Here is a 26,161-nt window from a genome sequence, read left to right as displayed (position 1 = left end):
CTCATTATTTATTTTCTCCCATACTTTCTTTGCTCTTGCTACTCAACTTGCCTCTTCCTTGTTCCCTGTGAAAAACAAGTATATTCATTCACCCTAGCCAAAAGCAAGTTTCTTCTGTGTGGACCTTGTTTTAATTCCTTTCTTTCCTTTTTTTTTTTGCGGGGGGAGGGGGTCAGTTGCTGAAGATTGACCACTGACACTGAGCCACATCCCCAATCCTTTTTTACATTTATATTTAGTGACAGCATCTTGCTGAGTTGCTTAGGGTCTTGCAAAGTTGCTGAGCCTGGCTTTGAATTCACTATTCCCCTGCCTCAGCCTCTGTAGCCGCTGGGATTACAGGCATGTGCCTCCATGTCCAGCTCTACTTTGCCTCATGCTTATTTTACACTACATATCTTCCCTTTATCTTTATAATGTACTATCTTGCCCTCTCCTTTCCTTTATTTTTATCTAGCTTCTACATATAAGTGAAAACATTTGACTTTTGAGTTTCTAAGTTTGGCTTATTTCACTTAGCATGATTTTCTCCATTTCCATTCATTTACCAGCAAATGCCATAATTTTGTTCTTGCTTATGGCTGAACAGAACTCCATTGTGTGCATATATCACTATTTCTTAACCAATTCATCTGTTGATGGGCATCTGGGTTGATTCTATAATTCAACTATTGTGAACTGTGCTACTATAAATATTGAGGTGGCTGTATTGCTGTAGTATACCGATTTTTGTTCTCTTGGGAAAATATCCAGGAGTGGGATAGCTAGGTCAATCGGTAGATCCATCCCTCCTTTTTGGAGGAAACTCCACGCTGCTTTCCAGTGTGGTTGTACTCGTCTGCATTCCCACTAGCAATGTATAAGTGTACTTTTGCCGCCACATCCTTGCCAGTATTTATTATTGTTTGTATTCTCTGTCATTGCCATTCTAAATGGAGTAAAATAGAAAGCTTGGGGGCTGGGGTTGTGGCTCAGTGGTAGAGTGATTGCCTAGCACATGTGAGGCACTGGGTTCAATCTTTAGCACCACATTAAAAAAAAATAATAAAGGTAGTGTCCATCTACAACTTAAAAAAAAAAGTAGAAATCTTAGTGTAGTTTTGATTTGTATTTCCCTGACTGCTAGAAATGTTGAACATTTTTTTTTCATATATTTGTTGGTCATTTGTATTTCTTCTTTTGAGAAACGTCTGTTTAATTTTTTTTTGCCCATTTATTGATTGGGTTATTTGGTGTGTGTGTGTGTCTTAAGTTTTTTTAGTTCTTTATATATTCTGGATATTAACTCCCTATTGAAGTAGAAGGCAAATATTTTCTCCCATTCTGTAGGCTCTCTCTTCATGTTCTTAACTGTTTCCTTTGCTGTACACAAACTTTTTAGTTTGATGGCATCCCTCTTATTGATTCTTGGTTTTATTTCCTACACTTTACAGGTATTGTTAAGGAAGTCAGTACCAGCAACATGATGGAGTGTTGACCTTATATTTTCTTCTAGCAGTTTCAATGTTTCTGGTTTAATTCCTAGGTCTTTGATCCATTTTGATTTGAGTTTTGTACAGGGTGAGAGATAAGGATCTAGTTTCCTTTTTTCTACATTTAGCTATCCAGTTTTCTCAGTGCCATTTGTTAAAATGGCTTTCTTTTCTCCAAAATATATTTTTGGCACCTTTTTCAAGTATCAGATGGCTGTAAGTATGAGGGTTTGTCTCTCTTTCTTCTATATTGTTCCATTGGTCTTCATGTCTATTTTGATGCTAATGCTGTTTTCCTTTGGGTGGGTGGTGTACAGGGATTGAACTCAGGGGCACTTAACTACTGAGCCACATACCCAGCCCAATTTTGTATAATTTATTTAGAGACAGGGTCTCACTGAGTTGCTTAGCACCTCACCATTGCTGAGGCTGGCTTTGAACTCATGGTCCTCCTGCCTCAGCCTTCAGAGCAGCTGGGATTACAATTGTGCACCACTGCACCCAGCCCATGCCGTTTTTGTTACTACAGTTCTATAGTATACTTTCAGCTCAGGTATTGTGATGTCTTCTGCTTTGTTTTTCTTTCTTAGTATTGCATTGGCTATTTAGTTTCTCTACTTCCAAATGAATTTAAGAATTGTTTTTTCTAGTTCAGTAAAGAGTATCATTGATATTTTCATGGGGATTGCATTGAATCTGTATATTGCTTTTTGTAGTATGGCCTTTTTGACACTATTAATTCTGCCTATCCAAGAACATGGGATGTCTTTTGATCTCTAAGGTCTTCTTCAATTTTTTCAGTGTTCTATAATTTTTTTATTCTAATTTGTTATGTATGACAGCAAAATGCATTATAATTCATATTATACATATAGAGCACAATTTTTCATATCTCTGATTGTACGCAAAGTATATTCACACCATTCATGTCTTCATACATGTACTTAGGGTAATGATGTCCATCTCATTCCACTATCTTTCCTAGCCCCATGCCCTCTCTCTTCCCCTCCCTCCCTTTGCTCTATCTAGAGTTTGTCTAATCCATCCATGCTCCCCACAATGTTCTATACTTTTTATTATAGAGCTTCTTGGTTAGATTAATTCCCAACTTTTTCTTTTCTTTTCTTTCTTTCTTTCTCTCTCTCTTTCTTTCTTAGATTAATTCCCAACTTTTTCTTTTCTTTCTTTCTTCCTTCCTTTCTTTTTTTTTTTTAGGTTATTGTGATTAGGAGAGTTTTCCTGATTTCTTCCTTGGCTGAATCCCTGTCAGAATATTAGGAAAGCTATTGATTTATGGGGATTGATCTATATCCTGCTACTTTGCTAAACTCATTTATAATCTCTAGAGGTCTTGTGGTAGAGTTTTTTGTTTTTTCTAGATATAAGATCATGTCATTAGCAAACAGAGATAGCTCCACTTCTTTTCCTATCTGAATTCCTTTTATTTCCTTCTCTTCCCTAATTGTTCTGGCTAATATTTCAAGGACTATATTGAATAGGAGTGGTGAGAGTGAATAGTTTTGTTTTGTTCCTGACTTTCATGGAAATTTTTAGTTTTCTCCATTCAGTGTGATGTTAACTTTGGGTTTGTCATAAATACTCTGTAAATGTCTGTTAGGTCCAGACATAAATAGCTTTTATGATTTTGAGATAAGTTCCTTCTATTCCTAGCTTCTCCACTATTTTCAAAACGAATGGGTGCTGGATTTTATTGAGAGCCTTTTCTGCATCTATTGAGATGATCATGTGATTCTTGTCCTTAATTGTTTAATTGCTGAATTACATTTATTGATTTGTGTATGCTGAACCAAACTTGTACCCGTGGAATAAAACCCATTTGATTATGGTGTATCATCTTCTTGATGTGTTTCTGAATGTAGTTGGCTAATATTTTACTAAGGATTTTTGCACTTATGTTCATCAGGGATACTGCAGTTTTCTTTCCTTGAGACATCTTTGTATTGTTTTGGTATCAGGATTATCCCAGCTTCATGTATTTGGGAGTGTTCCCTCCAATTCAATTTTATGGAATAATTTGAGAATTTGTTAGTTCTTCTTTAACAGTTTGGTAGAACTCATATGAGAATCTGTCTGATCCTGGGTTTTCCTTTTGTGGAAGGCTTTTAATTCCTTTTTCAGTTTTGTTACTTGATATTGGTCTGTTCAGGTTCTCTATATCTTCCTGATTCAATATGGGTAGGTCACATATGTCTAGAAATTTGCCAATGTCTTCCAGATTTTTCATTGTTTTGGAGTATCAATTTTCAAAATAGGTTCTGATGATCCTCTGGATTTCAGAACGGTCTATGGTGATCTCTCCTTTTTCATCTCTAATTTTATTGATTTGGGTTCATCTTTCTTTTGGTTAGTTTGGCTAAGGGTTTATCAATCTTATTTATCTTTTTGAAGAACCAACTCTTCATAGCATTGATTCTGAATTTTTTTTTTTTAAATTTTCAATTTTACTAATTTTGGCTCTGTTCTTAATTATTTTCTGTCTTCTACTGATTTTGGAATTATTTTGTTCCTCTTTTTCTAAGGCCTTCAGGTGGAGCATAAGCTTATTTATTTGGGATCTATTTTTTTTTTTAATGTAGGCACTCAGTGCTGTAAATTTTCCTCTTAGAACTCTTTTCATAAATTGCCCAGTATTATATATATATATATATATATATATATATATATATATATATATAGATATAGATATATAGACGTACATACACACATACACATATATTTTTATTTATTTATTTTTTAGTTCTCGGCGGACACAACATCTTTATTTTTTTATTTTTATGTAGTGCTGAGGATCAAACCCAGAGCCCCACACATGCCAGGCGAGCGCGCTACCGCTTGAGCCACATCCCAGCCCCATACACATATATTTTAATGACAAGGTACTTTTAATACTTTGGGTTGTACCCCACAGAAATAAAAAACACTGGGAAGGGGTAACCTCCTCAACCCCAGGAGTGGCCCAGAGGGAGAAAGGCTACCTGAGGGTAAAGAAGCACAAAAGGGACCCTCTGCAGACTCAGAGCAAAGGGAATGCCATCAGTGCTGGGGTCTGTGAGCACTATAGAAGGAAATGTGAGCATGGTGGGACTGACTCCAGCTACACAAGCAAAGGGAAGAGAGTTGGACACAAAGCCACAAAGCTACTTGGGTTCCTTCTTCTTCTTTGCCTTTTTCTGTTTCTGCTGCATGATCTCCAAGTTCCCCTGCTTGTAGGTGGCAGCCAAAAGCCCATCATCTTGATGCTTTCTCTTAACTGAATCATTCTGCCTTTTCATCTTCTTCTTGCAGGCAAGCTCATGTTGGTCTGTCTCTGTTGCATCCCTTCATTCTGTCTGGTGTTCTGTCCCAGAGGTTTTGATATGTTGTATTTCTGTTCTCATTCATTTCTAAAAATTTCTTGATTTCTATTCTTATTTCTTCTTTGATCCAGTCTTCATTTAAGAAAATATTGTTCGACCTTTATGTATTTATGTGGGTTCTATTATTTTTCTTGCTGTTGATTTATGGTTTTATTTCATTATGATCAGATAGGATGCATGGAATCATATCAGCTTTTTTATTTGCTAAGATTTACTTTTGACCTAGAATATGGTATATTTTGGAAAAAGTTCCATGAACTCCTGAGGAGAAGGTAAATTCAGATGTTTGGGGGGGTCAAATACTCAGTAGATGTCTGTAAGGTCCATTTGATTTATAGTGTTATTTAGGTTGGAGATATCTTTATTGATTTTATGTTTTGAGGACCTATCTATTGATGATAAGGTTTGTTTAAATTGCTCAATATTATTTTGCTGGGGTCTATCTGGATTTAACGTTGTATTTAATATACACACACACACACACACACACACACACACACACTTGGGTGTGCTAACATTTGGGGCATAAATGTTTGCTATTATTATTTCTTGTTGGATTGCTCCTTACATCCAGAATGTAGTGCCATTCTTTGTCTTTCTTTCTTTCTTTTTTCTTTTTTTTTTTTTTTCTGAAACTCAGGGGCACTTGACCATCCCAGCCCCATTTTGTATTTTATTTAGAGACAGGGTCTCACTATGTTGCTTAGTGCCTCACCATTGCTGAGGCTGGCTTTGAACTTGCAATCCTCCTGTCTCAGCCTGGGCCACTGGGATTACAGGTGTGAGCCACCATGCCCGGCTCCTTCTTTGTCTTTTCTGATTAATTTCCTTTTGGTGGGTACCTGGATTGAACTCAGGGACACTTGACCACTGAAGCACATCCCAAGCCCTATTTTGTATTTTTTTTTAGAGATAAGTTCTCACTAAGTTGCTTAGTGCCTCACTATTGCTAAGGCTGGCTTTCAACTCCCAATCCTCCTGACTCAGTGTCCTGAGCCACTGGGATTACAGACCTGTGCCACTGTGCCCAGCTTTTTCTGATTAAATTTTATTTGAAATCAGCTTTGTCAGATATGAGAATAGCTACTCCTGCTTGTTTTCAGAGTCCATATGCATGGAATTTTTTCCCCTCATCTTTTTACTGTCAGCCCATGAATGTCTTTGCTTATGAGGCTTTTGAAAACAGCAAACAGTTTTTTTTTTGATTCATTATGCTAATGTGTGTCTTTTAATCGAGGAGTCAAGACCATTAACTTTCAGTGTTACTATGAATATGTATTTGTGGTTTCCTGCAGTTTTGTTTTTTTGCTATATTCAATACTCTCTTGACTTTCATTTAGTGATCTTTCTGTATTTGGGTTCTGGGATTTGTTTTTTAGTTCTTTTGTATGCAGTTTATCTTTGAGTACAGGCATAGTGGTCATGAATTATTTTAGTTTATTCTTATGAAAAGTTTTTATTTCACCCTAGAATTTGAAACTGACCTTTACTAGATATAGTAATCTTGCCTACCAGTTGTTTTCTTTTAGAGCTTGAAATATCTCATTACAGGCACTCCTTGATTTTAGGATCTGAACTGAGAAATCAGAAGTGAGCTTTGTTGGTTTGCCTCTAAATGTGACTTGATGTTTCTCTCTTGCAGCTTTTAGTATTCTTTCCTATGTTAAGTATTTTGATTATAATGTGTCTTGGAGAGTCCTGTAAGCATCCTGTATGTGGATGTCTATCTCATTTCTGATATGGGAAAAGTTTTCTGTAACTATCTCATTGAAAATATTCTTAATGCCTTAGCTTGTATCTCTATGTTCTCTTCTATCCCAGTGATTGTAGGTTTGATTTTTTGATGTTGTCCCAGTGTTCTTGTATATTCTGATCATGTTCTATAGTTTTTTTCTGTTTATTGAATTCTGTGTGCAAGTTCATATATCCTGTCTTCAATGCCTGAAGTTCTGTCTTTAAGGGCTAAAGTTCTATTTTCTGTACAGTCTAATCTGTTAGTGATGCTGTCAAGTAAATTTTTAATTTCATTGGTTGTGTTTTCCGTATCTAGGAGTTCTGATTGGTTTATTTTCACTTTTTCTATTTCTTTACTGAGGTGGTCTTTCATCTTCTGAATTTGTTCTCTTAATTCCTTTGATCTTCCTTATGTTCATTGAATATTTTAATAATCAGGTGTTAGATTTTTTTTTTTTTTGTACCAGGGATTGAGCCCAGGAAAGCTTAACCACTGAGCTATATTCTCAGCCATTTTTCATATTTAGAGACAGGTCTTGCTGAGTTGCTTAGGGTCTTGCTAAGTTGCTGAGTCTGGCTTTGAACTTGTTATCCTCCTGCCTCAGCCTCCTGAGCTTCTGGGGTTACAGGCATGAGCCACAGTGCCTGGCAATAATCAATTTTTTATAATCTTTCTCTGGGATTTCATCTACATCAATATCAGTAGGGCCCTTTATTGGGGGATTGTGATGGGGGGCGATTTATTTGCCTGTTTCTTCACATTTTCAGAGGTCTTGGACTTGGGCATCAGTTGAAATGGATTCCCATTCCTCTTTAACCCATGTCCTTTTGTGTGCAATTGTATTATTTATTCTGGGACTTCTCTGTTTTTGATATGAGTAGATGTCAAGGGGTAGGATCTGAGGCTCCTCTCTGATTGTTCCTGCTTGGATCCTTGTTATTGGTTTGGAGCTTTTGTCTCCTCACTTCTTTGAGTTAGAGTAAGGTCAGGGCTCATTTGGGATTAGATTTTGTGTGGAGTGAGATTCACTGTTGCTTGGTTGAGATTGAGTGATCTTGAGTGGCCCAATCTCTTTTTAGCCCCTATTAGAGGGAGGGGGGCCAAGTATGGCACTAATATTAGCAACAGATGTATAGCTTTAAGATAAATGTCTGGTATCTACTTTGACATCTATAACACTAATTACCACCCATATGGGAATGGTGGAGTTAGTATTTAACCATAGTACTAACAATAAAAAACTGTGAACTAGATTAGGCATTCAATAGCAGGTGTCTACTATCTTGTCCACTATAGTAATAGTCACAATTTGAATGGGGTAGGAATTATAGAGTCCATATAATTTCTATTATTTAGTGGGAGTACATTTCATAAGTAAGAAAAAGTAAGGTAGGAAAGCAAGAGAAAATTAGAAGTGTAATCAGAGGAGAGGCAAGAGATAGGGAATAGGAGTCTTCTGCAAAGGAGAGGGACTAATAAGTTAACTGGAAGTAATAGAAAAAGAGAGGAACAGGGAATAGGAAATTTTGGCTATTAACTGAGAAAGAGAGTGAAGAAGGCAGATAGGAAGGCTGAGGTATAACGAACCAACAAATGAAAGATTGAAACAATTAGAACCCGTGTATAATTGTACCCTCCTAAGTCTAATCTAAGCTAAATAATGAACAAGTACAGGGCATAGTAATTAATGTGTACATTGTAGGAATCTGTGTACATTTAAATATATCCATGCAGTGAAAGCATACACATCCACACATGCACACTCACATACACACAAAATTATTCATAATGAAAAAAGAAGCAAGAATAATACAATAAAATGATGTTTAAAAAATGTTAGTTTAAAAAGTGTAAAAAAAAATGGGCAGATGGAGAAAAAAGAAAAGAGGAAAAAGGAAAAAGAAAAAGAATCTTCATGAGAGATAAAGGGTTTGTTTCCACTGTGGTGGTCAAAGCTGCTGGAAGGGATAGATTTTCAGTCTTGATTTTTGGCTCTGTATGTTTGGCCACTGTCCTTGTGCTCCTTGCCTAGCTGCCAGCTGGGTGTAGCAGCTCTCAGTTTCCAGTCTCCCAATATTGGGCAGGATAGAGAGGGGAGTGCTGATGAAATGTGTAATACAGATATCCACCCTGGAGTGCGATACGCTTGCCTGGCTGCAATGAGCATCTTCACAATAGCTTGCAGGGGGTGCTAGCCATTGTGGGACCTTTCTCGCTTTGGACCCCCGGGCTGAATCATCCAGGTAAAATGTTCTTTGCGTCTGAATCCAGCATCCTCTTGGAATATTTTTGTTGCCTGCCAGTAACTTCCTTTATGAGTTCCCAGTTTCCCTTCTCTGTTAGGTCCATGAGCTGGGCCAGAAGCAGTGCCTAGGAATATTTTCCTCATCTGCCAGAATGCACTGCCTGATGGGGGAGCTGCACATGGAAGGTTCGCTGCCCCTAGAGGGTTTGCTACCCCCATGGAATCCTTTCACCCCAGTGGATTGCTTTGGATTTGTTTTTACCACCAACTCTGTGTCCATTGAAATCAGCCTTCCTCTGTAAACCACAGGTTTCTCCAGCTCAATTTTTCTTTTTCTTTCTTTCTTTTTGGTACCAGGAATTGAACCCAGGGGCACGTAACCACTGAGCCACATCCCCAACCCTTTTTTATATTTTATTTAGAGACAGGGTCTTGCTGAGTTGCTTAGGGCCTCACTAAGTTTCTGAGGTTGGTTTTGAACTTGAAATCCTCCTGCCTCAGCCTCCTGAGCTACTGGGATTACAGATGTGCACCACCACACCTGGCTATGTCAATTTTTCTTTATTTTTAATTTTTTTTTAGACTATAGCCACACATCTCTTTTGCCTGCAGGTTCTGCTCTGCTCTGCTGGTGGTGGGAGCTGGCACATCTCTAAGGTATTATTTCTTATGCTCAACTTACCAACTCTCTGTAGTTCTGTGAATTTTTTTTAAAAAATTACCATTCAGTATTATGTTTCAGTGAGGGCCCTTTAACTCACCTCGATGAGGAGAATTCTTCCTGTTTATAAGTCTGGTGCTGAGGAACTGCTAGGCTGTGCTTTCTTTCTCGACTCTGCCATACTCCCTCTCGTGCCCTTTCTTTTTCTGGCTTCTAGAATCAGCACTTTCCCAATCCTGCATCTGTTTTCATACCACTTTTCCGACTCCTCCACTCTTTTCCCATCTTTAACTTATAAGAACCTTTGTGATGACATTGGGCACACCTGGATAAGCCAGGTCACCTTTCGTATCTGGAAGTTCTTAAATTAGTAATACTTGTAAAGTCCCATGTAATGTGTAATGTATTCAGTGGTTCCAGGGATTAGGATATAGATATCTTTAGAGGACCAGTATTCAGTCTATCACAGAATAGGATTTGAATTTATATATATATATATATATATATATATATATATATATATATATATATATATGTATTAGGATAGTACTCGGCTGCTAAAACAAAAATAAAACCAGTAAGGATTCTCATTGTCTCATGTCCCAGGGGTCAGAATGGCAAATCCTAGGCTGATATGGTACCTCAACTGCCGCAGTCTGGCTGGGTACAAAATCACGAGCCACTCAAGCAGGAACAAAGTTTATTTTTTGAAACTGCCGCCAATGTCCGGTACCGCCCGGGAAGATTTTTTCCACCCACGCGGCCTCCTCTCGGACCGCCGAGCCAGCTCCTCCCCCGGAACTCCCTCCTACTGTACTTCCCCAACCAATGGGAACTCTCCAGGAGTCCCGTAGCCAGCCTAGGTGAACAGCAGGAGTCCAATATCCATATGAATGCAAATCTTAACATAATCATATCATCTCAATGGCTAGCTGGCGTCACCTTTCAACCAAAAATGCCATGCATCATATACTTGGCTCTTAGCATCAACAATACCATCAGGGAAGCAAACTCCTTCTATCTTGCCCTCCACTGTACTCTGAAATGATTGCTGAGCCTCAGTCATCGCATACGTGTTCCAGGCAGGAAAAAAGAAGTGAAAGAGGCAGTACCAGTGAGATTCAGTTTACATTTCATTACCCAGAATTGAATCATGAGGACCACCCCTAGCTTCGAGGCAATGTGGGAAGGTAATTTTCTTTAGCTTTTCCTCTTTCTCTAAAAAAAGGATAAGACGCCTGTACTGTGACACACACCTATAATCCCAGCTACTTGGGAGGCTGGGGCAGGAAGATCACAAGGTCCAGTTCAGCCTCAGCGACTTAGCAAGACCCTGTCTCAAAATAAAAAGTATAAAGGGCTGGGGATATAGTTTGGTGGTAAAGTACTCTGGGCCCAATCCTCAGTATGTATGTATAAATAAATAAATTATTAAATAGGAAGGTAAATTGAAATAAGAGTAGTAATGAGTGATAGTGATGTAGCCCCCAAAGGATCCCTTCTGTAATTAAGTTTCTCGTCTTGTCATCAAGGGTTTTACAAAGAACGTCAGCAGGATTTTTAAAGTCCCCTCCACCCCCACCCCAGAGAGCTCACTGTGTTTTGAAGTGTCTTCTTTTTATGAATGGCATGTTTGCCTGAAAATGGTGTATAATAGACACAGTCTCAAGAAAGCTTGCTTAGTGAGGCCCTAAGCAAATTACTAAGAACCTGTCTCAAAAAATAAAAAGGGCTGAGAATGTGGCTCTTTGGTTAAACATGCTTGAGTTCAATTCCTGGTACCCAGTAAATAAATAAATACATAAAATACAGATACATAGAAAACAATGCACATGACCAAACAGTAGAGGCCTTCTCTCTGGGAGCATATCAGGCACTGCTTCTGCCTTCTCGGGGAAGGCTCAGTTGTAAGAGATGTAATTGAACCTGGTACAAAAGTCTTCACAAGAGCCACAGTCAATGCATCTCTCAGTGGAGAAATCTGTAAGACTTTTAAACTCTTCAGCAAAGAGTTGATTATAATAGTGTGGAACGCAAGAAAGAGAGCTAATTTAAGAATTTATTTTTTTGTAGTCATTAGCATGCAGAATGTAGGTTAGGCCATTGATATAGAAGTCGTTATAAAGTGAGAACATTTAGAATGAGAAAACAAGAGGTGAGGATTGAAGGGTAGAAAGTACCAATATTTATAGAGATAAGGGAAGAAGATCAGCAGAGAATAAGAGCTAGAGAAGAATGGTGTTGCAGCAGCCAAAAGAAAAGAAAGTCAAGGCCAACAATGTCTGCAGACATTAAGTAATGCCTGAAAAATGTACTGGAATCATCAACCAAGAAAATATTGCAATGTCCTTGTGATCTGGGGATCACGTTTTCAATCAAGAAAGAAGACCAAATTGCTGTGGACAAAAGAATAAATAGAAAAAGGGGAAGTGGAGTCATGTGAGGATTTCTATTTCAGGAGACTCTTTCTTGGAGATAGCATGCTAACTAGACAGAACCTGTGGAATAGGAAAGGGTTTGTTTGTTTTCTTTTCCCCCAATTTTGGTATTAAGTGAAGTTTGAAAGTATTATTTCAGAATATCTAAAACCAAAATGGGGCAAGAGCTCGAATGAAGGAAGTAATCCATTCTTTAAGAGCAAGAGAATAATTGAGGGAGCAAAGTTCCTGAAAAGGTAACGAAGGATCATAAAGGATACAAGTGAATTGTGGTAGCCAGCCTCCAAGATGGCTCCCACTGATTCTTGCTTCTGGTTCGCATTCCTCCATTGTTATAATAGGGATGGTCTGAGTGACTGACTATGGCAGAAGTGATGAAAGATACTGTGGAACTTACCCAACACATTATCATCTGTTCTAGGGGAAACCACTTGCCATGTCATAACCAGCCTTATGAAGTAACACCTGTGTCAAGGAACTGAGGCTTCTTGCCAACCATCTCATGCATGAGTTTGGAATAGGCCCTCCAGCTTGGTTAAGCCCCAGATGACTGGGATACTGGTTTACATTTTATCTGTAACCTTCATGAAATACTCTGAGCTGAGTTGCTTCCAGATTCCCCATCGTCTGAAATCTATATGTGAGACAAAACAGGTCGTTTTAAGCTTCTAACGTAAAGATAAATAATACTAGAGGGATTGGCTTTGAGCAGAAGGGTGGGCTCTGCTTCCTCTGAGAAGCCACCACATAGGATCATTTAGATAAAATCTTATTGCAGGTTCACCCTTTATTGTTTTGGCATGGTATCTTAAACTCTTTCAAACTCTAATTTATAACTGGACTTGAATCATTTTTATTGCTCATCCAAAAAAGTTTTAAAAATTAGAATCTCCTATTTTCTGTAACATCCCATTAAGTTTGCCATACTACCACTTTTCTTAACTGACATCTATTTAATCATTCATTTGAAAAAATATTTATTGAATGTGACTTTAATACAAGCTTTACAGAAGCCAAGTTGCTGTTAAAGTGATAGGTAGGGTGATCAATGAGCCATTTGCTAGTATATCCAAATTATGCAGCAATAAGGGTTCACTGCCCAAAGAAGTATGGGTGTCAGCATGAAAGCATGAACGAATACTCAAATAGTATTTGTCAGAGGTTACTAATCCTGGCAGGAAAAAAAAAACAATGATGCACACAAAAACCCAGACATGCATGAAGAACAATCTGAGAATGTGCAAAATCTAAACCATGTTCAAAGTAAAACTCAAGTTTGCATGACGAACAGTAGGGCGTTCGTTAAGACAAATGAATGCCCCTGATCACAGGACAATATGAAATTCCTCAGCAAGTGGGTGTAACTGCCCAAAGAGATATTATAAAAGAAGTATGAAGGGAAAACTAATTTTGAGGGTAGAACCCTATGGAACCCAAGCTGATTCTTAAAGTTCTGCTTCAGCTAATTCAAGAGAGTTGTGCACTCTTAATTTAACTACTTATGATGAGTGTAAGATTTGCACCTTCAAATATTTTCTGCTGATGGGTGTGGACTTAATGCCCAAAACTTGTAAACTTTTCAATCATTTCCTTTTTCTTAGACTTTTATACTCTTTTGAGGAAGGGCTTGTGTAAAAACCATGTGCAAAGTTTTAAATATATCTTAAAGAAATTAAAGTCATTAATCACCTCCTGTTCTGCTCTGATATATTTTAGATTTCACTAGGTTGGAGTAAGCTAGACCACAGTGAGAGCCTGGAGTTTGACCAGGTCATGGGTCAGGGCACTAGTGGTAAGGACATTAATAGGCCCAGAGGTCAGTACAGGGAGAAGATCTAACCTGATTGAGAAGACTGTTTTCATGCTTTCCAACTCTTAATCTGAAAGAAAAAGCACAGTACTTGGAAATGAAAGACCTTGATTTAAATTTTTTTAATTTTATTTATTTATTTTTTTATGTGGTGCCAAGGATCAAACCCAGCACCTCATGCATGCTAGGCAAGCGCTCTACCCCTGAGCTACAACCCCAGCCCTTGATTTGAATTTTGATGTCCCTATTTGGTAACTGTGATACCGAATAAAATACTTTACCTCTGTGAGTCTCAATGTCTTCTGGGAAAAATGGAGCTTATAAAACCTGCTATAATCATGTGCTTATTTTTTTAAAGGTCAAATAAGCCTCACATCAAATACGTGTGAAGCCATTTAAAAAACAAACAATAAAACTTCAAAGTACTATAAACATTATCTGTATTGTTGCTACTATTATTTTTCCTTCCTGCCTTGGATTTTTGTTCTAGGCAAAAGTTCAGATAACTTTAAGGCATGAATACAACTTGGGAAGGGCCAATAACTAATTCTAAGATAACCCCAAACACCCAGCAAATGAGGAGACAGGCAGGAGCATCACAAGTTCAAGGTCAGCCTTAGCAACTTAGTGAGACCTTGTCTCCAGATAAAAAAGAAAAAGACTAGGGTTGTAGCTCATGGGTGTAATGCCCCTGAGTTCCAACCCCAGTACCACAAAATAAATAACCCAAAACAAAAAACAACGCCCCAACTAAATCTTATTTTAAATGTTAGCATAATCAAAATTAGTTTAGAATCTGAAAATAAAGCCTAAAGCAAACGATGTTACTGGAAGATATTAAATCTTTATCTCCTTGAGATTGCAAGGACTTTGATTCCAAGCACCCAAGAACAGGACCAGTGTTCCCAACACCAAAAAGTCAAGTCTATTACATTTACTGTTGCAAATGACTGCCATAAAAACAACATAATAAGAGCTGGGAGCGGTCACATTCCTGTAATCCCAGTGGCTCGAGAGGCTGAGGCAGGAGGATCACAAGTTCAAAGCCAACCTCAGCAACAGAAAGGCACTTAGCAACTCAGTGAGACCCTGTCTCTAAATAAAATACAAAATAGGACTGGGGATGTGGCTCAGTGGTGAAATGTCCCTGAGTTCAATCTCCAGTAACAAAACAAAACAAAACAACAAACAAAACAAAACAACAACAACAACAACAAAAACGCCAAAATAATAAATATTGAATTTATGGACTATGTAAGAGGGAAGTACCTGGGGTCTTTAAACTTTTTGTTTGTTAATATAGCACATTCATTTTAGAAAGTTTAGAATACAGAGCACAGAAAACATAAATTTATTTAAAAAAAATGATCGTAACTCCTAATTACATTGTTCTTAGATAACTGTGGTTGACAATTGTTGATAGTTTTTCCAATTTTCTTTCTCCCTCTCTTTCTTTCCAGTGCTAGGGAGCAAATGCAAGGCCTTACTGATGTTGGGTAAGTGCTCTACCACTAGCTATACCCTAAGCCCCACACATATTTTTGTTATGAGCAGTACCATTGTAATGGGTGATAGCGCAATGGATGACAAACCCAGGCTAGGATGTAAAATAAACTATAAGAACACTGTCAACAGAGTTAGTGCCTGGGAAAGGGAGAGTTCTCCTCCCCTTTCTTGTCAACCAATCTTCTGGGAACCTGATTATCACCACCCACCCTTACCTTTTGGGCTGTAAATGACTTCTCCTAGGATCTAAGTTCTCCCCTTCGAAGTGTAAACACCCCTGTGGAGGCTCAGGCCGAAGGCTAGAGATTTATGGAAGGCCTTGCAAGAGGAGCCAGTCCTTCTCCTTATCATGCTCTGCTTCTGTAACTATGCACAACCGTTTATCAGGGAGATTAGAAAATTTATGACACTAGGGACTGGGGATATAGCTCAGTTGTTAGAGCACTTGCTTAGCATGCACAAGGCCCTGGGTTCAATCCCCAACACCACACACACACAAAAAAATTATGACACCAGATAACCTATAAATATTGTGAAAAACTGGTGATGGGTGCTCAGAATTTGGAGTCTGATCGCCTCTGGGCCTGCCGGGGTAAAATAAAGTTGGAGTTCTCCCACTCCCCAAGTGCCATTTGCCGCTTCTTGACTGATTTCTGTAACACAGTAACATTACATAACATTTCAAATGTGGTTTTTACTATCATTTTCAAAAAAGATCTTTTAAAGAATCTGAATTTATCTCCAAAGTAAATATTTTTCACCCAGGTATTTTCCTAAGAACCCAAGTTCAAAACCCTGCATTACTCTAGTCTCCTCCCCAACAGTAGGAAGTCAAGTCTGAATTGATTTTAATTCTGAACCAGGACAAAATGTTATCACGGCATCCCATTACTTCCTTCCTCTCTACGCCTGTTCTCATGGCCCTAGATTATTGAAGTACTTCTATGAATTGTCTCCTCTTTAATTTCTCTTCTGTATAATCTGTTTCACTTCTTTAATGTTTTATTATCCTGCTCATGGAAAGAGAAAAAATATACATATATGTATTTATTTATTGACTGACTCTAAATTCTGTGGCAGAAATTCCAAACTAGAACTCCAAGGCAGAATATAATCTGCAAATTTGCTGTGTTGCAATTCCACAGTGTTCTTTTTCTTTCTTTTTTTTTTTTTTTTTTGGTACTGGGGTACTCAGCCACTAAGCCACATTCCCAGTCCTTTTTAAAATATTTTATTAGAGATAGGGTCTCACTGAGTTGCTAAGTGCCTCACTAAGTTGCTGAGACTGGCTTTGAACTCGCAATCCTCCTGCCTCAGCCTCTGGAGCCACTGGGATTACAGGTGTGTGCTACTGCACCAGGCTCCACAGTGTTCTGAGCATTACTTTTTGATTAGCTGATCTGTTAATGGGTGTTAGCTTCATGGATTTTTGTTACCTGCCTGGCCTCTCTCTTTAAGCTATCAAGTGTAGCTGAGCAGCTTTTACATTTTTATAACTCCAGGGGGCACTGTGTGTGCAACATCGCCTAGAGTTGTACAGTGCAGAACCTGTGCAATAGTTCTACCCAAAGTCTCTGCTAAAGCCTGTAGAGGTTAGAGGGAACCCTAATGCTAAAGTATGTGAAACATTTGAAGTTTTATACTTTTATAGGAATGAGGAAGAAAGTTGACCTCATCTACCACAATGACTAATCAAGCACACGCCATCCCAAGGCCTAGAGAAGAAGGCTGACATTCCTAAAAGCTTTCCAATCTCAGATAAACCATGAAAAACAAGAACATTCAAAAAGCCTTGAATTCCAAGATAAGCCATAAAGTTATTTTTTTTTAATAATTCAAAGGACAGAAACATCTTGCTTTTCTTTTTATCAAAAACGACACACAAAAAATTATCTGGTTGGAGTTGTTGACCACACATAACAACTTATCTCTTTTGCAAATGCAAGTTAAAACTCTAGTCAGTTCTCAAAATTGTGTGTGAGTTTTGCGGAATATATTATAAAATTTCGTAAATCCTATTCTAAACTCTTTTCAATGCAGACGCTATGTCCCCAAACATTCTCCTTTGCATAAATATTACACTCCTGACAAACTGATTTATTTCGCCACTAACATAAACTTCACAATTCTGTGTTGAATTCCTACTTTCCTGGATCTTCTGGGTTTTTTCCCTCTCCTCTTTCCCTACATACTGTTATGCTTGAATTCGGGACCCCCAAAGATCACCAGAGACCCAAGATGGATGCAAGCAGCTAAGAGGTGTTTATTGCAAGCTAGCTCGGTCCTCTGCACACACACACACACAGCAACTGGTGACGCTGAGAGGCCCCGAGCCCAGGGTTTGCAGCAGTTTTATACATTCTTTGGAGAAGGCAGGGACTTCACATACATCATAGCATCTCTTAGCAAATCATCACACACCGAGGGAAAATCAAATAACAACTCTAAAACATGATTAGCACATTCACTGGCTGGAACAAGTTGGGAGGGGGGATTGGTCACTACAAGAGGGGGATTCATTTAAACTGATTGGTTTAAACCATGAGGATGTCGCAAGGGGAGTACGTGCCAAACTGCAGGGCTTCTAGTTTAGATACTGGTCACCACACCTAGGTGGAAGCCATCTGGAATTTCAGATATGTGGTTATCTTGGCCTATCTGCGGCTTTTCCTGAGAACTGTTTCCACAGAGCTTTTCTGTAGTTTTTTTTTTTTTTTCCTGACTCTAGGACTACAACAAATCAGAGGTTAAGTTTCAGAGCAAAATAAGATCCCAAGCAGAATGAAATTGCTTAGGTCTTTCAATATGTCCATTCTTCGAGGCCCATTTCAATGCCACTTCTTTCCCAAAGCATTCTGGAGATAACTTAGTTTCCCTCCTTTTTTTCCTCTAACCTCTTTCTGCCATTATAACCTACCTTATCATTTATTTGACACTGTAAATTCTCTCTTTTATATATGTTTTTTTCATAATTATCTTTCTTCTTATAAAAATAAAACTTGTTTAATATAAAATGCAGAAAATATAGAGGAGTAGAATAAAATATTGAATCACTTGTAGTAACAATAATGATGAAGAAAAAAGTTACCTGAATATTTATAGACTCTTGGGATAAGGCCTAAGGCCTGAGGTCTGAGGTTAAAAGATATAAATATTGGTTGGTGGTACGTGCCTATAATCCCAGCAACTTGTGAGTCTGAGGCAAGAGGATCACACGTTCGAGGTCAGTCTGGACAGAAGGGAAAGCGAGGAACCAGAGACGGATAAGCGAGAAATGAAAGACAAAGACTAGGCAGAGATACACACAAGAGTTTATGTGTCAGAGTTGACAAATAATGGCCATCTGTCTATAGCAGAGAGAGGCAAAACAGGCTTGGGTTCTGGGACTTTTATGGGGCAGGTTCAGGAATCAGAGCTGGGCGGGTCCTAATGAGGGTGGTTAGGGCTTGGGTTGGTATGAGGGAGTGGTGAGCCTTTCTCAGAAACGCCCTTGGGTAGGAAAGCGAAAATTTTATCTTAAAATGGTGGCTGTCACTTAAGATGACCGTCCAGATGGTAAGCAAGGACCTTATGTGGACAACATAGAAAAGCCCTGACTCAAAATGGGAAAAATAAATAAATAAATAAAAAGGGCTGGGAATGTAGCTCAATGACAGAATGCTCCTGGGTTAAATCCCCTGTACTGGGGGTGTGTGTGTGGGGGGGAGATTTAATAAATCTTAAATTGAGAAACAATAATCCAATTTTGGTAAAACTGTTACATTTCTATATTCATACAATAAAATGTGAGGAATCTTTTGTTTCTTTTTCTTTTTTTCAGTGCTGGGAAACAAACCAAGGGCTTTGTACATGTGAGGTAAGCCTATTATCATTAAGCTCCACCTCAGCCCTGAACAACTGAGCCACATTCCCTCCCCAGCATTTATTTTGAGACAGAGTCTTGCTAAATTGCTTTGAGCCTCACTAAATTACTACTGCTGGCTTTGAACTTGTGATTCTCCTGCCTCAGCCTCCTGAGCTGCTGGGATTACAGGCCTGTACATTGCACTCAGCTGCTGGATAGGTTTTTAACTTTCAGAAATATGCAATGAAATTTGATGGACTTCAAAAGTGGCTGATTTCCTTATTGTTAGCATAGGAAAAAAAAAAAAGTCCAGTCTCTCCAGGCCTTGAAGAACAATAGCAGGACATGCCTGTAAAGTATTGTTCTGAGAGGGTAAAATTGTGTAGAATGCTGATATCATAGAAATCAACAGTATAGAGACATTGGTTCTAGACAGCATTTGACCATTTTCTGGCAAGAAAATAATGGAAATTTTGTGTGAATGTTGGAAATGGAATTAGTAAATGATAGATGAGTTAATTACTATTCTTTTAATCTTAGAGCAAAAGAAAAACCACTGGACTGGTTTTTAATACTCTGAAGAAATCTACCTTATTTTCAAGAAGGCCAAAAGGGAAGATTCTTGCTCCCTTCCCCCAGGGAAAATATAGTAATATCTCTGAGCAATGGATAACAAAAATCAGCTGGTACGCCTCCAGTCCCTGTGCCTCAGGAGGCTGAGGTGGGAGGATTGGAAGTTCAGAGTAAGCCTCAACAACTTAGGAGGCCCTAAGCAACTTAGTGAGTCCCTGTCTCAAAACAAAAAATAAAAAGGACTTAGGGTGTGGCTCAGTGGTTAATAAGTGCCCCTGGTTTCAAATCTCTGCTGGGGGGGGGGAAAAAAAAAAGCCCCAAACAAACAAACAAAAACCCTCCCATATATCATCCTCATGCTCCCATCTGTTGAGTGGCTGGAATGCAAGCAGTTTTGGAGGCTCCCTTTCTTCACAATTTCTCTGTAGATTCTGCCTCACCAAGATGCCTTTTACAGTTGTTCTTAATTATAAACACATGGTTTTAAGCTTACGTAAAATATAATCCACACCCTTAGCTAACACACTTAGGGACATAACTGGGGGAAGGAACTCAAAGAAATGATGATAGCTACTTTTGAACACTTACATCTCAATACATGCAATCCTCAGGGTCACCATCTAAACTATTATCATCCTCCTTTTCCAGATGAGATAAATGAGGCTTGGAGAAGTTAGTTGAGGTATGAAACCCTGGAGTTCTGAGAATTTTCCTCATGGAAAAATTTCCCATGCACATGGCTCCAGATATTCCTCCATCCTCTTTGTAAGATCAGGCACTGGTGACCAAAAGGAGGCAGATTAAAAGTTGCTGAATGAGACTTTATTGAGATTCACTCCCAGGAGAGACCCTCCAGACCAACAGAGCAGGTACAGGGAATTGTGCTGGGCTCAGCTTAGGGCAGAAAGGGAGGGCTTGAGACAGGACAAGGAAGGCTTGGGAAAGGAAAGGGAGGTTTTTAGAGTCCCTTGTCCTACTGGGGTTGGTCAGGGGAGCTTGCTGAGATCCAGGATTGGTTAGGAGAGACCCTGCTGATTGACAGGCGGTTCTGTTGGTGCCTGATTGGTGGTTCTTTCGCACACGGGTTGCTTGGTGCTTTGTTCCTCAGCCACCTCAAACCAACCTAACACTCTTCTCCACGGATCTTAGCCCCTAAATATTCCTCCCATCCAGTCTGTATATCCAAATTGCCCAATGGCTGCTAACTCACAACAAAAATTCCTCCCTCTTCCAAGAGTCTTTGTGACAAAATGTTCCCCAAACTAGCTGACTTTAGGCTGACACTCCCTTCTCCACTCTGGCTAAAGTTCTTGTTCCTTCCTTCCCCAGATAGACTATTCCTTAGATCCTTCTGGAATTTTCTCAGACCTCACATTTCACAATAAAATCTAGGCTAATGATGTTTTTGGTTAATTTTTCTTTTTTACATTAATTTCCTCAAAGTTACATAGCTAGGAAGTAGTAGAGCTTGAATTTAGACTCTTAATTTCTCAATTGCTACATTATACTGGTATTTTTTTTTTTTTTTTTTTGTAGGTACTGGTATTGAATCCAGAGGCATTTTACCACTGAGCTACCTTCCCAGCACTATTTACTTTTTATTTTGAGAGAAGGTCTCACTAAGTTTCTTAGGGCCTCACTGAATTGCTGAGGCTGGCCTCAAATGTGTGATCCTCCTACCTCAGACTTCCAAGTTGCAGGTATTACAGGCCTGTGCCACTGCATCCTGCTATATTGGTAATTTTCAACTATAAATGTTACTGGTTGAGTTGTTTATTTGCAACTTGAAATGTCTTTTGTCATCAAAGCCATTCTACTCTCTGAAGTTGTTATAACCACCCTGAATCTGCCACGTTGAGGAAAAAAAGTAATTATCAAAGACTAGTAGGAAAGAAGTATATTTTGGTAGAGTGACCACACAATGTATTAGGCAACTAGAAGGCAGGAGAGTGAAAAGAAGCCATTAAAAACCACTAGTACAGGGCTGGTGATATAGCTCAGCTGGTAGAGTGCTTCCCTTGCATGCACAAGGCCCTAGGTTCAATGCCCAGCACCACACTAAATAAATAAGCAAATAAATAAATACCACTAAGATAATAGGTATACGCTAGGGTTGTCTTCTTTATGGATGACCAGGCCAATTTTCCCACAGATTAAAAACACTTCCAAATATCTATGTCTGTTAACTTGTTCTTTAATTTCCAAGGCTTGATCAAATATAATTATTGCTCATAATTCTATATAAATTATATGTGGGTTTTCTACCTGTTGTTATAATTAATTTATTCATACATTCAAAAAATATTTATTGCGCACCCAATGTAGGAGAGCCATTGGTCTAGGCTGAGATGGCAAAACCAGACCTGGTTATAAAATGAAATTACAAGAACTTTATTTGAGAAACAAATGCCTGGGGAAAGAATCAGTTCTCCTCCCCTTTTGAGAACCTTTCTTCAGGAAACCTAACTAACCTGGGGCAACAACCTTTTGGATTGTAACTAACAGTCTCTAAGAGTCTGACTTCACCCTTTTGGAATGTAAACACCCCTGTGTGAGGCTTTCAAGGATAGAGATTTCTCTGATGCTTGTGAAAACAGCCAGTTTCTCTTATCTCTGTATTTTTGCTTCTGTAAACACACTTTCTGCTGGAAACCCCCGGCAAGGCCTTCAGTCACATACCAAAAATTTTATGACACTAAATAGCCCATAAGTGTTGTGAGAAACTGAGAAACTGATGTGACTCCATTTTGAAAAACCAGCCTCTACCTCAGAGCAGAGACTGTCTAAAGGGGACGTGACCCTTATTCTTGGAAAACCTTCCTAGGCACTAGCCACCCTGCTGAGTTGTTTGTCTGTAAATAAACAGGAGAGATCTGCAGCACCAGGTGTCCCTGACTCAGCAAGGCTAGTTCCTGGAAAGACCAAAGAATGTTCGAGGCATAAGGCCTGATGTGATGACCCCCACCTCCCAGTAGTTTCCGTGATTGATAACATATTAGAAAATCGGGTAGTTTAGCACATACACCCCTCATGGCTTAAACCAATCAGTTCAAATGTATCTACCTCTTGAACTAACCAATCACCGTTACCCAACTTGTTCCCGCCAATGAATTTGCTAATCAATGTTAAGAGTTGTTGTTTGATTTTTCCGTGGTATGAAATGATTTGCTGTGTGATGTTGTGACACATAGAATATCCCCCAAAACCTATAAAATTTCACTGAACAAAGGACTGGGACTCACTCCTCGGAACCGCTGTGTCAGAAATGGTTGTGAGTCCAGACTCGAGCTTGCAATAAAAACTCATGTGTGCTTGCGTTGGATTCAGATCCTGGAGGTCTTTCGGGAGCCCTAAAATTTGGCATTACAAAACTATGGATCAGAGTCCAGAATTTGGAGCAGAGACTCCTCTGGGCCAGTGGCATTATAAGGTTGAGCTCTCCCACTCTCTGTCTGATGCTTGGTGCTTCCCAACCAGTCTGATTCTTGCAACATTTTGATTCCCTGACCAGGAAGCGAAAACTATGCTGGAACTTTGAACACCCATGCAGTGGGCCACTTACGCTGGAGTGAGCAGTGCCCCTCAAATCTAACAAAATGATGCTACTAACAGTTTCGAGATCTTCTTTGCTTGGGGGACCTGCACCTATGCTGTAGCGACCATCAGCTGGACTCCCTGGGGAGTCAGACCAACTCCTGCACAATCATTAGGATAAAGGTAAAATCCCAGGACCCAGGACCTCAATCAAGCCTGTCCATAGGACAGAAGGGGAGCTTGATCACCTACCAAGGATACCCACAAGGGGGCCATCAGTATCAGGGATTTCCAAAGGGGGGAAGTAATGTTTTAAACTCCTGAGTGACTGCAAAACTGTTTGTGACTCCATGGCTTTGTGCTATGGAGTCTGTGTCAGCCCTAACCTGTGGTTCCATGGTGACTTCCAACGGCATAACAGTGATTCATATCCTGTAATAGAACTTTTGACCAGAATTAACTCCCAGAAAACTCCAGATTTTCTATGAAATAAATGGCCTTCATTCAGAGTAGGTTGACCCTCTGAGGGGTCAATTAATAAAGAGCTACATGAGCAAGTACCCAAATTAGGTTGAGACCAGAGGAGAAGGGAAATGTCACTTTTAACTGGAAGCTGCTGTGGGACACAGATGGTTGTTTGATTTGTTCTTGTGCTCTAGGATTCTGCCATGTTCCTCCCTAATGCTAGAAAACAAGAGAAACAAATGGGGGGGGGTGCGGTCTAAAGGCCAACTAGACCAGGTCCTGGACATTTTAAGGAAGCTTGGAGGTCCACATTCTGCTTTTGGGACAATATAGGAATTGCCCCAATTGCAGAAATTAACTCTGCAATTTTCTGCAAATTCTTGATAGGAGAGCCTGATGGAGCCAGGAATATCAGGAGACACCCTACTTCCTGTGGTTTTTTCCTGTTTGCTCCAGGTGGGCATGAAAGGAAAGTGACCATGACACTTGGAGCGACCAAGAGATCTTTACTATGGCAGTGTCTGATTGACAGGGAAGAGAGAGAGAGAGAGAGAGAGAGAGAGAGAGAGAGAGAGAGAGAGAGAGAGAAAGCTGGGGGGGAGAAGAAAGAGGGGGGGCAGAGAGAGAGAGTTTGTGTGTGTTCTGGCAGGAGAAGGTCTTATATCCCTTTTGCTGTGCTGTTTAAGTCTAACAGGGTCTCTGGGTCTGCCATCTGCCTTCTTGGCATATAATGATTGGATCACACAGTAGTTGCTAAGGGTGTCATCTTCTGCCTTCAGGCAGACTGGGCAGGGACCAGATGTGGGTTTCCATTGCACCAGATGGGTGAGGGTTGAGTCTTCAGCCTTGAGTGGGGTTGAATGTTTGTGGGAGGCCAACCTTACACGTGACTGAGTTACACTCCCCAGCTGGGTGCTGAGGCTCTCAGTCACAGAAATGTGGCACCCTTCTTGGGTGCGAGGGTCAGTGTCTCATGCGTGGGTGTGTCTTGCTACAGCCCCATCGGTGAAGCTACGCTCACCAGTTCCTTTATAATATAATCCCTTGCCCTGTTTAGGATAGAATCTTCCATGGAAGTGCCTTGTGTGTGTCCCCTTCTCTTACTGTGCCCTTGGGTGTGGCCTACCCAGGTGTCAGTCAACCTGCTGACATCGGACATCATGAAGATACTCAGCCCCCTGAAACCTGACCCCTTGGCTCATTTGAATAGCTTCCCTCAATAAAAGGGGTCAGAGTGTGCTCTCGCTCTCTCCCTCTTTCTGCAGATCCTTAAGGTCAGAGGAGCCATCACAGTGACCCCAAAGAAAAAGGTATTTGTGTCTCTTGTGTGGTTATTTCGTGCAGCCCAGTTAGCCCAGTTTAACTGGAGTGACCCCTGAGCCTTTTAATCGCGAGAACAGAAACCCGGCAAATGTTCAGACTTAGGACAAACAAACATAAGGAACCAGATGGGTAAGGGTCGAGTGGTCAGCCCACCCTGCAGCTTAATTCCAAGGGGGGAATTAAGCCTTTACTCAGAAACACAAGACCACACTCAGGAGAGCAGGATGGGGAAGAGTACAAGAAAATACCTGTTGGGGGATGAGCTTCTAGATTAAAACAAAAACAAAAACAGAAACTCTAGTCTAGAGAAAGAGGATGCCAGCAAGGGAAAAGACACCAAAATTACCCCAGATGGCCTCTGAGCCTTATGTTAGAAAGAGTCCTAGAATAAAAGGGAAAAGTACTCAAAAGATGATAAAATACTGATTTTATTTGGACTCAGGAAGCTATCCTAAAGCATTCAGTATTTCTGACTTAAACTTGAGGTCCCCCAAGCTCCCTGACTTCTGCCTCCAGGAGTGATGTCAACAAGATGGAGGGAAGGAAATCTGAGCCAGTTGTGGTGGCTCCCACTTCTTCACCTGCCCTTTATCCTTCACTATCCAAACAATTTTCAGTCCACATGACTTAAACATTTAAGAAAAAGTTCAACTTAAATTGGTTAAATAGATAAGAGTCAAAGATTGCTTTGTTTCTGGGTCTTTACTAAAAGCAAATTTACTAAGAGTTAAAATTTCAACAGGTATAATCCTATATACAAAAAGTACAAAAAGTTTCAGTGGTGTAAATAACAAGTATTTCATCTTATTAAAATTGGGTAATTAGAAAAATTTATAAAGATTATTTCAGAATGTAAAGTTAAGAAAAGGTGGACAACTAGGAAAGAGATAAGAAATTTCTAGATATCAAAATATATTTTAGTATGAAAAATTTGAAAGAAAAAGAAATATATCTGGATGAGTAAGTTTTTGTATGATGAAGTAAACAAATAGTAGAGTAAGTTACACAAGGTTTGTGGAGGGTAAATCTTAAAAGGTTTGTGTGTGATTAAGGTGGATATAATTAGCACAATCAGTTGAAATTATTTAAGCTTCCCCCCCATGATCAAATATTTAAAATACTGGTATAAACCAAAATCTAATTCTCTATGTGTTAAAAAAACAAGTGTTTTTTAAATC

General features: G+C 39.4%; 1 protein-coding gene and 1 long non-coding RNA gene across 3 annotated transcripts in view; one reads left to right on the top strand and one right to left on the bottom strand.

The window, feature by feature from the left end:
- LOC114091721 (uncharacterized) overlaps positions 1–26,161 on the top strand; it is a 61,490-nt gene that overhangs the window by 13,412 nt on the left and 21,917 nt on the right. The window contains exons 2-5 of one of the 2 annotated variants that reach the window (XR_003582535.2): positions 19,065–19,100; positions 23,173–23,378; positions 24,048–24,116; positions 24,926–24,970. This is a non-coding gene — a long non-coding RNA (uncharacterized lncRNA). The remainder of the gene's footprint in view (positions 1–19,064; positions 19,101–23,172; positions 23,379–24,047; positions 24,117–24,925; positions 24,971–26,161) is intronic. The other variant, XR_011707103.1, reaches the window with a different exon arrangement.
- LOC114091720 (small EDRK-rich factor 2-like) lies at positions 4,631–4,789 on the bottom strand. The gene has a single exon (XM_034636590.1). It carries the CDS (start codon positions 4,763–4,765, stop codon positions 4,631–4,633), a length of 135 nt encoding a protein of 44 aa, XP_034492481.1. The 5' UTR covers positions 4,766–4,789.

This window comes from Marmota flaviventris, chromosome 3 (assembly GCF_047511675.1).
Source record: "Marmota flaviventris isolate mMarFla1 chromosome 3, mMarFla1.hap1, whole genome shotgun sequence".
Taxonomy (NCBI): Eukaryota; Metazoa; Chordata; class Mammalia; order Rodentia; family Sciuridae; genus Marmota; species Marmota flaviventris.
Note: the sequence above shows the minus strand (reverse complement) of the source record. Positions and strands in the feature narration are given on the sequence as shown.

Excerpts from the sequence above, each read along its gene's own strand:
- LOC114091720 (XM_034636590.1), bottom strand. The coding sequence starts at position 4,765 with ATGAAAAGGCAGAATGATTCAGTTAAGAGAAAGCATCAAGATGATGGG.